This window comes from Homalodisca vitripennis, chromosome 6 (assembly GCF_021130785.1).
Source record: "Homalodisca vitripennis isolate AUS2020 chromosome 6, UT_GWSS_2.1, whole genome shotgun sequence".
In the NCBI taxonomy this organism is placed as follows: domain Eukaryota; kingdom Metazoa; phylum Arthropoda; class Insecta; order Hemiptera; family Cicadellidae; genus Homalodisca; species Homalodisca vitripennis.
In genome coordinates, this window is record NC_060212.1 from 126259260 (window position 1) to 126274413 (window position 15154).

The 15154-nt window shown below is 33.0% G+C and overlaps 1 protein-coding gene across 1 annotated transcript in view; it reads left to right on the top strand.

Annotated features, from left to right (window-relative positions):
• The first annotated feature begins 307 nt into the window (after positions 1-307).
• Positions 308-15154, top strand: part of LOC124365555 (adenylate kinase isoenzyme 5) — a 95139-nt gene continuing 80292 nt past the window's right edge. Inside the window, exons 1-2 of the mRNA XM_046821546.1 lie at positions 308-311; positions 1895-2068. Of these exons, the coding sequence (XP_046677502.1) occupies positions 308-311; positions 1895-2068 (178 nt within the window). The remainder of the gene's footprint in view (positions 312-1894; positions 2069-15154) is intronic.

Here is a 15154-nt window from a genome sequence, read left to right on the forward strand (position 1 = left end):
TCAGAGAAACCAATCATGGGTAAGCCGCGTAGATTATTTTAGATATCGCAATCAGCCAACTAACAAACCTTTAGCGTCCAGTTTGTCACATATTCTGCTAACATCGTCCTGAAACGTTGTGATACAGCAGATTTATGTAACATCGATCAGAGAAACCAATCATGGTTAAGCCATTTGGGTTATTTTAAATCTCGCAATCAGACAATGGACCAGCGTACATGGTCCAGTTGGTGTTATATAATACTAAAATCATCCTGTAATGTTGAAATACAACAGAGTTATGTAACATCAATCAGAGAAACCAATCATGGGTAAGTCTTGTGGATTATTTTAGATCTCTCAATCAGCCAACTAACCAACCTACACGGTTCAACTTGTTTCCGCTTCAAGAAAATATATATCACAATTCACAAAAGTCTACTTTTGTCAAAATTATCTTAAATAAGATAGATTTTATATCAGTCTTTAATTTTATAGTAAAAATTAGGTACTAATGTTTTCTTTTAGATTTAATATTTAACATATAATACAAATGTGCAGTTCAATACACATTAACAATGACACTATGCCTTTTGCGTACTTAAACTGCAAAATATTGTTAATATTTTATAACATTTAGAATTGAAATTAGTACAATAGTTCAATTCACATATCAGTGAACTTTCAACTAGCATAGTTCTTGCCGGCTGGTTCAAAGGGAGTGAAACTCTGACCATCTTACGTTTTAGGACAATTTCTAAGGTAGAATAGTAATTAACAAATCGCTGAAATATAAAACGGTGTGAAAAATAACAGATATTCCTTAGATAAGTCCTCTCTTTAAATGTAAAAAATAAAAAAAAACAAACAATGTTTACACAGAACAAAGTGTTAAGAAGAAATAAACTACTGAGCATTTAATGTAATATTGAATTAGCCCAAAGCATTCCCAACAATCTGTCGGATTTCATATAATACTTCCGTATATATACTGTAGAAAATATTATTGCCAAATTCTCAATAGCTTTCAGACATCATATGCACAGTATTAAGACCTCTGAGTAGAAATATGAGATCATGGACAATAAAGATACAATTTTATCAGTACCGGTACTGAAGTGATTGATTGTTACGATACTATACCACTATCGTGGAGTGCAAAACCATTAATCGCAAGTACATTACCATGATAATCGGCTATTTTGCACGCAATATTAGGCATACCTTTACAGTGTCAATCAAATGATAGGATACCGCACTCCATCTAAATTTTGCGGTTGCGCTATCGTGTCATTTACACCCACTCATGTGAGTATATTATAATTATATATATATATATATATATATATATATATATATATATATATATATCGTCCATCAAATAAGTACCATGTATTATCTATATGCCTGATAAATTAAGTTCTAATTTATTTAATTTTGATAATTTCGTATAATTCTGGGTGATGAAATTTGAGCTCTCTCTGACTTCAAAATTGCCCTCTTAACTATTAATTCTAAAATTGAGTAGAACTCGAATGCATTAAAATATTCGCCGATAGGTAAAAAAATAGGGGTGTAAACATGTAAATTCAAGAGTTGTATATAAAACTCTATTCTTTCTTTAGATACAAACATATTTAGTAAAATAATAAATATTGTTGAAAAATCATTGAGATTTTATTTTATAATTTGATTGAATACACTTTGCATAACTGTAGTGTACCCGAGTTGGCTAAAGACAACATTCTGCCTAGGCATGTCATGATATTAGGAAATGGGTATCAAATATATAAATTGAGTCTCATGTAAGCCCACTCAGTTTATGTACTGTATTTATTTATCTATGGATTCTGTTAAAACGTTGTATCTTGGACTGGCCCAAAAATACGAATATACGTGATTTTCATTGTTACAGAAAGGGAACAAAATGGATCTCAGGAATTCGAGATGCAAGGAGGGGATGACTGGCTTAGTGATGGAGAGGGCAGATTCCGCCTCGTCAGCACCCCGCCCGAGGGTCAGTTCCCGCTGCAGAACGGTTCCCACATCAAGTTTGAGCCTCCAAGGGTACCGGTCATCTTCGTGCTCGGTGAGTACTCCCATTGTAATTGCATAAACTGCTTGGTTGCGGTGTACGTAAGAGGGAAGTTGGTCCCGCTGCAGAACGGTTCCCACTTTTAGTTTGAGCCTCCAATGGTACCGGTCATCTTTGTGCTCGGTGAGTACTCCCATTGTAAACGCATAAACTGCTTGGTTGTGGTGTACGTAATAGGGAAGTTGGTTCCCCTGCAGAACGGTTCCCACTTTAAGTTTGAGTTTGAGGGTACGGGTCATCTTCGTGCTTGATGAGTACTCTCATTAGAAACGTACATACTAGTTTGGTGTGGCTATAGAACAGAGATGCTGTCCCCGCTGCACAACGATTATTACTTAAGATTTGATCATCCAAGGTTACAGATCATATTACCGGTGGTTTAGTAAATACCATTATTTATTTAAAGCATCCTGTTGGGTAATGGTTATTGGCTGAACGTTAGCGAAATATATTACTCGTAGGGCAGAAAAAAGTAAACTTATGTCTATCTGTTTGTCTGTAGGCACTATATAATGAACTGACCTATAGCATGTGTAATTTTAAAATGTGACACTTTTATTTGTAAAGTAAAGAGTAAGAAATAATATAGTGATGAGTAAATGTTCAAATCAACTGATAAAATTCTATTTCGGAACAATCTTGCATCTTATTACCCTATCTGGCATTAATCACAATGTGATAGTTGGGATTTATTTACAAACTAAACAGTTGTAACCCATGGCTGCTGAATTAAAAAAAGTAAATGCAGTTATCCGCTGCAAAACAGATCCCACATTATGTGTGTTAATCTGTATCCTTAGCACGTTTTAGTTGGGAAATCTAATTACATAATATACAGTTGTAACTACATGAGGTCTGAATGAAATGCATCCGCTGCAATCTAGTTTCCCACATTATGGTGTGAGCGGCACTAATTCACTCTCTAGTTGGGACATTTACAAGCTAAACAGTGGTAACTACATGGCTGCTGAATAGCAATGTCTGTTTCCGCTGCAAAACTAGAATGAAAAGAGCTATAGATTTTAGACCTTCCGGCAACTTATGCACCTGTTACGCGACACGTGTTTGTGGCGTAAACTAAACAGTTGTAACTACATGGGCTGAATAGCAATGCAGTTTCCGTTGCAAAACAGATCCCAAATGTGTGACCTTCGGGCAATTTAGCACTCTGCTAGTTGGGATATTTACAAACTAAACAGTTGTAACTACATGGCTGCTGAATAGCAATGCAGTTTCCGCTGCAAAACAGATCCCTCATTATGTGTGACCTTCCGGCACTAGCACTTTGCTAGTTGGGATATTTACAAGCTAAACAGTGGTAACTACATGGCTGCTGAATAAGCAAATGCAGTTTTCCGCTGCAAAATGTTTCCCTCATTATGTGTGACCTTCCGGCACTAGCACTCTGCTTTTTGGGACATTTACAAGCTACAGAGTTGTAACTACATGGCTGCTGAATAACAAAGCAGTTTCCGCTGCAAAACAGATCCCACATTATGTGTGACCTTCCGGCACTAGCACTCTGCTAGTTGGGACATTTACAAGCTACAGAGTTGTAACTACATGGCTGCTGAATAACAAAGCAGTTTCCGCTGCAAAACAGATCCCACATTATGTGTGACCTTCCGGCATTAGCACTCTGCTTTTTGGGTCATTTACAAGTTACAGAGTTGTAAACTACATTGCTGCTGAATAACAAATGCAGTTTCCGCTGCAAAACAGATCCCACATTATGTGTGACCTTCCGGCAATAGCACTCTGCTGGTTGGGACATTTACAAGCTACACAGTTGTAACTACATGGCTGCTGAATAACAAAGCAGTTTCCGCTGCAAAACAGATCCCACATTATGTGTGACCTTCCGGCATTAGCACTCTGCTGGTTGGGATATTTACAAGCTACACAGTTGCAACTGCATGGCTGCACTTTTCGCTTGTAAAAGCTTGAACTCCTTATGCCTCGGGACATCTTACTTGATGAGTACATCCAGTGAAGTTATAACAGTTTTTTAATATGAAATGTTTCTTAAAATATTTTCTTTATAACCTGACTATGAAGAAAACATTGCTGGTACACTCCTCTCCTTGTTTATAACAACCTCTTACTGTTACTTAGTTTCCATTCCACTATATAGCCCAATAGTATATTTCTATACAGTTTATATGGTTGTAACAATACACCATTTTCATTCCAATAAAACTAACCAGGGGAAGAAACGTTAGGCTTTTAAACATCAATTTATGAAGCGATCATCAAAGGTTCTTGAGATTAAAAAAAATTAGAAAATAATCTATTAGATCTATTTCTAATCGGAACTTAAGGCAAAATAGATCTGAATTTGAACTAGTTTATCCTAATCATTTCTGTATAGCTTTTCTTATAGGACTATTATCAATTTTGTCGCATACTCTCAAAAGATAATAATTTTAACTTTATTTGAATTTTAGTACTGGAAATGGTTGGTTTTGTAGAATTTGCTATCGTTGCCATGTTTCGAGGATCAAACTCTCGTCATCTCTAGCTGTGAATAACATCATTAAGGCTTAAAGTTAACTAAGCACAAATAGCTTTTGTAAGCGATGGAAACTGTTTGAAAGCCATCTTTATTATCATAATACCGTATTATTATGACAGTAATATTTTTAGTTGTGTTTTTCGTTTTAATAAGTCGTTGGGTAGCTTAGTCGTTTCATATAAAACAAGAGCAACTATATTGTATGTAGTCTTATACAACGGGAGTTATACGCAGATATATATGAAGAACTTAACGCAGCCGTGTTGAAAAATTGTTTATTTTTAGTTAAAGAAATATTCATACTAAAAACTTTATTGCGTAAAATATTGAAAACGTGAGGTATAAAAGATTAAGGATATTTTCCATTATACTGGCGTTTTACATATATAAGTAATTTGCCTAATTATTACTATATAATTGAGAAGAACTAATATTGTTTTATTAATAATTTTATTTGAATAGAAATTTAATTATTTGAGACGTATAAAATACCTATAACAAATACAATTTTACTGTTTATATACCTTTTGATAAGAATAACGTTAAATATTGCATGTAATTTTTCAACTTATTATGATAAGAATTCAAAAGAATTTCGTTCCTATCTTATAATTATTTAATGAAGTAGCAAAATAAAATCGTAATTGAATGGAACCAAATATATCTTACCAAAGACAGGTAAATAGAGCACGAATCCTTCCTTCGCTCTTACTTTTTAATAAAACAAACTGTAATGAGGCCTCTCCGGGACGGGTGGTAAAGATAGCTAATTTATTCATAAGTCGTGCTTCCTTTGAAAAACCCAGTTAAAGGACAAATTAAACAAAGAAGTCTCTTTGTAAACCCAATACCCTAGCTTTTGACGCCAGCAGTCCCTCTTGACTTGTTAGTTTCGGGTGAACGACCAAACTTCCACTGTTATCATCCGTGGTGTGCCCGGTCTCGGCTTTGATGTCTAGTTTCTGCCCGGGGTGGGAGCCCAGGGGTGATCACCAGACCAATTAATTGGTATATTACATCACTCGGTGTCATATTTGAGGAAGGCGAATTTCATAAAAAGCAAACGAGCATAATAAACAAAAAGTTTTCCTTCATTTTCACTTTCATAATGACGTAATTATTTCTCAGAGCAAAACGTAGTCTCATATAGTAACTTAAAAGTAATAATGACTTGGAAAGAATAATCATAATTACTCAACCCCTAGTCAATGCAACCCTTTAGTGCTTATAAATACTTTAAATCGCACAGTGGGATTAGGTTTTTAGTGACGTGAAATTGTGAAGGTTAGTCGTAGTTGTTATATTCGCATCAGACAAGTTACACAAGTATCTAATTATAAAGTATCTAAGTTAGGGTGATTTCACATGTTATAACTCAAAAAATAGCTGTAATAAATATAATGATGTAATACTTGTTTAATAAGTCATGGCCCCCAATAGTAGAATAATGATTAAAATATCGTAAAACTTCAGGGAAAAATCAGGTAATAGAACATAATATTTATTTTATGCTATAGATTGAAAGAGCTTGTTCAATTTAATAAACTATTCTGCTTAAACATTGTCTTATTAAAGCAAATATACGTGATTAACTAATTTAATCTAACTACTAATCTATTTAATTAATTTTTTTCTACAATGATGAAAGACTAATACAAAGTTTACCATGAATATCAACCACTCTTAAGGGTTGAAATCCGTACAAAAACAAAATATTTTGTGCAACTTGTCCAATGTATAAAAAAGATGAAACTCGACGCGTTCCTCACGTACGTGTAAAAACTAAATAATTTTAATGATCAAACAATGTTAACCCGTGAGAGGTTCCCTTGTTAGTTGGCACCTAACAAACATAGTTGGCCTCATGACAATTTTTCTTAAATGATGAATCTCTCTGATATTTCACAAGTGCCTCACTGAATTAATGACGAATTCTTTTCTGTAAATAAACACAGTATAATTCATCCATAGCCTTTTATACGGAAGAATGGGAATTCCACACTGTGCGCTTTGTTATTTGGCAGCTCGATTCAGGACCGACCGCGTTAATGCAGTTGTTAGACGTAATTATTCCGAGATAACGGAATGCAATCCCGTTTGTGTTTTGTATTAGTGCACGCGTGTTAGTGTCCATCCAATGTTTAGTTCGATATCGTTATTTGAGCGTGTGTGTCTGTATGAAACCTATTAGTTGACTATCCATTTTATTTGGTTTATTATTATAATAATTTAAATGGCCAATCATTCGGATAACATTATTGTGAATTGAAATGTAGAGGTTGAAGAAGATATTTCCCCATTTATGGTAGTGGCAATACATCTAATAAACCGTCAGAGCATTCAACATGTAATACGGACACTTAACAGTCTAGTGAAGATAGGTGTTTAGTGTACATACGGACACTAAACACTAAGTGATGGTGAAGGAAACAGGATATTTCCGGACATTTGCAGTTCAGTGATATAAAAATCTAATATATATATATATATATATATATATATATATATATATATAAACAAATATCATCGAACTACTGCAAATGTCCGGAAAATTCCTGTTTAATTCAAAATAATTCCATCGTCAAAAACAATATTCAAGGAAAGGAAAGTGATGGGGAGCCAGAAAATCCAACTGCAACCTTACAGGCCAGATAGTTATACTGCCAACTTAATAAAAATAAATTTACGCCGTTCTAGTATTCAGCTTTTAGATAGTCTACTTGCAAGAAAAATATTGAGAAAACCATGCACTGGTATCATGATTGAGTAAGAAGAAAAACTATTTTTCTTTAGTTGTTTTTGAATGTGTTTTGTTTTTTGATATATTTGATATTAAATTTTGTATATGCAATAAAACACATTTGCTTTTTAAAGAAATTAACTTTATTTATTGTTAGTTTTCCTTTAATACACTATTATGTGTAATGAACACTACAAAAATATTTATAAAATGAGTTATAACAAAAAGTATACAACATTTTATAATTGATTTTCTCAAAAATAAGCATAAAATTATCAAAAACAGATGCAATACACCTAATAAGAGTAAAATAGCATTTAGAAACATAAAAATTGCATGATATCAATTTTATGTTGTACTCGTAAAATATTTTAATAGGAACAATAATGAAGGATTTCAAATATATTTTTGAGGAAAATGATGTTACCAATGATAAATGAAATACGAACTTATAAAAAAACCCAATTAGAATTATTTAATCCAGAATTACTGCTTCGGACTAAAAGTCTTAGTGTTTGGTTCAGTGTGACAGGCTTCGTGTTTATCGAACTTAGCGCTTTGTGCGAAGTCACGCTAGGATGCCCATTGACGCTCATCATCTGCTTTAAAATTATATGATATACTAACAACCCTCTTCGATATTGAGTGGTAACCTATTACTCAAGAGTTTACTTAGCGTCAAATAGCAGATTGCATATATAGTGCATAAAGTGCAGTAACATCATTGAATTGTATAAAAGAGATCTGTCTGATTAAACGTATTATAAATGATTTGGCGTGACTGTTTATTTTACAGAATGTAAAAAATAAATAAATAAACTATAAGGTAGCATTGGTTTAGTAGTACAAAACAGTCTGCGTCAAGGTTGATTATACAATATAAAGTCTGTTTTCGAAATTTATAGTAAATATTAGGATTTCACAAGAACAATAATGAATTTTTATTCTAGAGAGTTGTTTAACGTAAACGGACAATAAATTGTTTCAGACGGAGGCTAATGTTAATAGTTAAGAAAACCCCTTTCGTCGCTTCCTTTGCGCAATGAAAGGACAGGAAGTCGAAACACTTTCCGAGAAGGATCAACAGTTGAGTCGCGTGATTACTTGAAATTCACCACCGAGCTTCATTTGACGCCGGAAGTTGAGCGGCTTTGGCCGGAAACTGCTCACTTCCAACACGGCAGACTGGACGCATTCGGGTGGTAAATATAACACTACACTGGACATATTCATCGCGTATATATTCGTTCCTTGTCAGGAGTACTGGATGATTCTAATAGTCAATAAATCAAGTTTGCCAAATAAATATTCCATGACGATTGTAAGGGTTTATTTGATAACAATTACATGTATACAGTATACAGAATAATAAATTAATACTGTTGTAACATCAACTCCATTGACAAATTTACTCATTGATTTATGTCAAATACTCAGTTATATATCCAAATTAATTGCACTGTAGTACACTCAAAGTATTGTTACATAATTGCCTACAAATATAGACGCTTATATATCAATATTTATTTAGTAAACCTAAGAGCTGCATCTAATTGAATATGAAATGCTTTATTGCCAAGCACGTTTTTCTGAGCTCATTTATTTCTGATATCCTTTTCTGATTTCGTTTCTGAACTGTTTTACTATCAAAACTTAGTCTAATATATGTAAAGAATTATTGATAAAGAAGTTTCCATTTAGAACTGAAGTCTATCTATATATTTAAAGATGCACATATTTAGATTAGTAGATCTCACATTTTGATAATAAATATTATATAAAAATATTATAAACTTAAAGAAATGTTTCAAGAAAAATTATGTTCAGATATGTGGATGTGTGTGTTACTAAACTTCCGCACAGACAAAAACTGTTATCAAAATGAAAAGAATTTCCCCAAAATAAATTAACATAAATATATGACATTGAATTCCGAGTATATGGTGCAAGAGAGTTTGTATTTTATACCCCTGGAAAAATTTGGCATGTGTCTTTTGTACCTTTTAATTATTTTAATAATATCTTGTTCTACATTTATTTACGTTTTAAGGCTCAATAAATAAGTAAATGTACAACAAATTACATATTTTGTTATTCCAATAAAATGATCTATAATAAATTGTGGTAGAAATCAAATTAGGAAACTATGAAGCCAAGTTACATAGAGCGTTAAAATAGAAAATTAAAAAATATTGTTTTACTGCTCAATACTTTAAGTATTACTACTATTGATGAAATTATAGAACCTTATAAAAGATAAGTTATCTTTCTTCTTTTATTAATTGTTAAAACTATGAATTAAAGAATAATAAAAACCCCTATTTTGTAATCTAATGAGATTAAATATAATGGACAAGAATGTACTATTGTATTCTTATGTTCCATGTATGATAAAAGGATATTGGTACTTTGGATGAACAAATACATCGTACATAATTGTTTCAAACCATTTCATTTAGTGTACGTTAATTTGATTTCGTTTATTTGTATTTTAGAACAACCTATATTAAAGATTATAGAAGTACGTAACAAACCGCAAAACGTAACTACGTCATAGAATTAATCTTTCAATTAACAGTTTAGTTAACCATACAAAGTATTATAGTTGCTACTGTAATTTTACCATACCGTGACACTGATTCGTGAACAAAGCGATATTATCACTACTAGAAAAAACTTTCAGACTTTCTCTGAACGAGATATTCCTCATTCGATAGATTAGTTCATAACAAGAGACCAAAAGGAAGCCTACTTATTCATTCTGGACTTCTATTTTAAAACCATTCTACACTTGGTGTCCCGTGAAGTTTTTCTTTGCGACACAGTAATAGTTTTATTTTTTGTATTTTTCATCGTAAAAAGACAAATTGACGAAGCGTCAACATTTTCAATGGTTGACCTTTGATAATAAAAAAAAATAATGACTTCCCTCGTATTAGCGTTTACTCTATTAAAGTATCTTTAAAGTCAAATAACGTTAATTGTATAATAGCACTATTTGTGTGTTTATAAAAATTAATACACGTTTTGAAAGATATTGTCTTTGAAATTACAGATGTTGTTTCTCAAAATACTAGTAGTTGCATATTATATCTTTATATGTGTTTGTGTATCTGATTAACGATCTTGTAAAAATGTAAAAGGTAACCATTCTAGATCACCACAATATTATTCTATATGAAATATCCAAAAAGGACGAACTTGGCAAATAGATATAAATTTTAACCTACTCAATTATTAGTATTTTTTAAGTATTTAACTAGATAACTTAATTGGAGATTTTATCTGAATTTTAACTTAATATATATCAAGTATGAAGCCCAACCTAAGACATACAACCAAAGTTGACAAACAAATAATTTATTTACTATGTTTTGAATGAGCATGGTTTTAAATGGGAATAATTTACGATAAATGAATGGAAATGACCAAAATGTATGTCTGTGTGAAGAAATTATGTTACGGAAGTTAAAATTTTTAGTAAAAATTATAGTAACACGAAGTTTGCTATAATATTTTATTGTATTGTCGCTGAAAAATAGATTTGCCTACTGAGTATTGTATAATGGTTTAATTAAAATTGCTGATTGGTATTGTTACTGTGAAATAGGAAGAGACGACTTATACCTATGAATATTTATCCGAGAAAACAGGTGCTACATTAAAATTATTAAGGGCATCGCGTTCATGTTAAACTGATGCAAAATACGGATATTGTCATGGTAAATTGATATCATTCCCATGCTAACGACTAAGAAAACTAGGGAATTTGTGAAATTGGTTTAGAAAGATGGACACTGTATTACATCAGGGTTTATGCAAACATTCTTAGAACAAAATCTAATTGTACAAGCAAGCAGAGTTATTTGGCATGGTTACTTTATGGTGGCAGGAGTGTAATGTTAGTGAATGATCAAAATCCTATGTAAAAGTTTGGATATTTCTATAATATAATACTACTATATGGATTAAAAATTTTCTACGAAATTAATTCACATCCTAATATAATATTTCTAAATGTATCTATTTAAGTTTCAATATTGGCTACTTATCACATCACGCGAAAGAAAAGGCTTGGATTTTGGCGCTCTCCTAACTGGTCTTAAGTAATTCGATATGCAACTGAAACTAATTTAGAACTATTCATCAAAATGCCATGGAATTTGCAAAGAAAATCCACTTAACTTATTTATACTCATACACACAGATTTGTCCTCAAATGTTTATTGGTCTATTGTCAACATTAATAAATAGAAGATAAGACTGTTAAAAAATTATATACTAAATGATTCTCTCATTTATCTTTGCAGTGCTTAATAACTAATTTAAAACAGATATGCCTAAACTCTCTGTGTTTTACTCCAGAAAATAGGGTATAAGGATGCTAGTAACTGCTAAAAAGTATGGCCTATGTCATGTACATTTTTGTGCGATGATATTTTGTCAATTTGAGGATTTTATAAGCCAGTATGTAATAATAATTCTTGGGAATTTATCACAGTTTACTTTGCTAATGGTGGTTTGTTTATGGCTAACAGATTTAAGACCAAATAAGACTGCACATATTTTACGTAATCCTTTTACGAATCATGATCGCAGCATGTTAAGCTTCCATTCGGACATAGTTGAATAATTGTGGCTTGATCTTCAAAATCTACAGATGGAATTTACTTATTGTTTATAACATGTTACATTAACCAATTCATACGGTTCCAGAACGATTGGGAATATAATGTATGCATATTGAATTGAATTCAATCATCTATTAATTGTGATATGTTCAACAACACAAACGTTTTCCAAGGTATATTTACGAATACAGTTATAAGGATCATTCATAAAATAGGATTTAATCGAAATACTATACACATTATTCACACAAACTCGTCGAGTTTAGGTTATGTTATTGTTTTGACGAGTGCACGGTAAATTGTGATAGCAGTCGCGAGTCGGCTAGGTCGTGGCGACCTTCACCGTATTGACCACTGACTCTTCCTGCCCTGCCCTTGTCCCCGGCCTTCGTCTCTCCCTTCATGTCCTCCCCCGCTAAACACTAAGTTAATAAGGTGATGGCATCCTTCGATGGATCCACATCCAGTTCAAGGATGCTCTTGGGATCGAAGTGTAGGAGGAGAATGTGTCACCTCTATTTTTACCTTTTCAACCTTAACAATCGTACTGTACATATATAGTTTTGGAAATAAGCTATATACCAAGAGTTAATTTCATAGTGTACAAAGATTTTTGTTGTTAAAAGTAAGTGTATACAAACCACAAAGGTTTCAAAGGTCATTCTCATCTTGGAAAACAGTCGTGACTGTTGTTTATGCTCTATTTTTTTTTAAATTCGGCTACTAAGCTGCTCAGTTTCTAATATTAGCGGTCACACTACGTATGTATACAGGGTGTACATAAAGTCCTGCAAAGGTACAATATTTTCTGAACGATAACATATAAATCAACAAGATTTGGTACATCAACACTACACCTAAAAATCTACTTTTTGAAGGAACTATCAGTTTTCTGTAATATGAAGGGGACGTCCCGAAAGGAGTCAGTAGGAAATCTTAAATAGGAGTATAGGTCAATATGCAAATGATTTAAAAGGGCTTATCTCATAACCCCAAACCGCACTCATAAGGACTGATCCAGTCCAAAATGGCGGATGTTCAAAGGTTTTATTTAAAAAAAGATGTTTTTCAGAGTAAATGCTCGAACTGTTCACCTCCGGTTATTTGACAGTTGAAAAGACGCACATAAAAACTATTAACAGAATTTTGCAGGGCAACTTGAGGAATAGTCTGACATTTGTGAAGTATTCTTTGTCTCAGTTCATTTAAATGTTGAGGATTTGTTTTATAGACGTTGTCCCTAAGATAACCCCAAACAAAATAGTCTAATGGAGACAGATCTGGTGAACGCGCTGGCCATTCTACAGTCCCCCGCCTTCTGATCCACCGTTACCAAAAAACAGTGTTTAAATAGGCTCTTACGTCGATGCCGTAGTGTGGGGGTGCTTCGTCCTGCTGAAACCATATATTCTAGAAATGTTCTCTAAACATGTTTCGAAGTGCTGGTGTAATTTTATTTTCCAGCAAACGTTGGTATAATATTACACTTAAATTTCCTTCAATAAAGGAAGGACCTACCAACTGGGTACCTATTACACCAAGCCAGACATTCACCTTTTGTGGATACTGCGTATGTGCCCCCCGCATCCAGTGAGGATTTTCGCTACTCCAGTAACGGCAGTATGTTGTGCCTGTTTACGCTTCCATTCAGCATAAATGAACACTCGTCTGAAAACACAATATTGTTTACATCAACTTCGTTACGATCTATTTTGGCTATCATAGTTTCACAAAATTCTATACTTCGATCGAAATCATCTTCGTTGACTTCGTGCACCAAATGAACTTTATAAGGCTTAAAATTAGACCCTTTCAGAATTTTTTAACAGACGTAACAGAGATGTCATGAGTTTGTGCTGCTGAGCGTAGGGACTCTTGCGGGTTCTCAATAAATGACTGCAATACATCTAAAGAGTTGTCTTCGGTTGTCGCAGTAGCGGGCTTTCCTGACCTATGACGATCGGAAACAATTCCTGTTTCCATGAAGCGTTGAACAGTTCTCCCTAAAGTTGTTCTAGAAATTGGCTGTCTCTCGTGAAAGTAGTCATTAAATAAATTGCATGCTTCCTCGAGTGATCTTCTGTTGTTTCCACAACCAACCATCATAAGAAATGTTATACGTTCACGTTCGTCAAGGGACATAGTGCAGTTGAAGAACTACAAGCAATACGACAAACCCTTTTGTAATAAAGCGCACTGATAGAAAGGTTGGACAGCACTACTAAAACAAGAAAACTAGAATAGCCTACTATGAATAGACTGGCTAATAGGAAAATCCAAACTGCGACCCAAACATAAGAACTTTGTAATTGTTACCGTTATCAAGATTTCCCCGTTATCAATATATTAGGACCAAATTTGTAACATATGCTCCTATTAAAGATTTCCTTCTGACTCCTTGCGGGACGTCCCCACGATAATACAGAAAACTGATAGTTCCTTCAAAAAGTAGATTTTTAAGTGTAGTGTTGATGTACCAAATCTTGTTGATTTATCTGTTATCGTTCAGATATTACACATTGACGACATTATTTCTAATCGTAGAACTACGGAAGATGTCTCATTTATAAGTATATAACAATACGCATCTACAGGCACTTTTTAGTGTTTCGCAACTTTTATTGGCAATTTTTAAACGAATTTTTAATTTTATGCTTTCAAATCCTCAAACATTATACAATTTATAAGAATACAAACAAGTGCTTCGATACTTATTTAGAATACCTTTATAATAAGACGTTTTCCATAATTCTATGACCAAAATGTAAGGGTGTAAAAGCTTTTGGAGATTAACATTGTTTTAAGTGTTAAAAATAAAGGTCTTTTTGCCTACAGCTAGCAGTTGAAATGAGTAATGCTCCAATTCATAGTTTGGATTATTTCCAATAACTAATCTACCAATAATTACGTACTAGTTTGTTTTTGTGTACGGTGTAGTATTTTTAGATGTTTCTTGAAAAGTATTTTATTATTTAGGCTTGTATAGTTTAAATAATACATAATGACCCAAAAACCGCTGTAGCGTTGTTAGTAGACAAAGAAGAGGGAAATTTCTTTAGAATTTCAGCCGTTTTAGTCACCACTATGGCATTTCATCTTGCTTTTCGGGTTTATTATGTGTTGAAAACAATCAGCGTTTTGATTTTGTTACGAGTCGTTCATGTACGGTTTTTAATTGAATGGAATAAATAAGT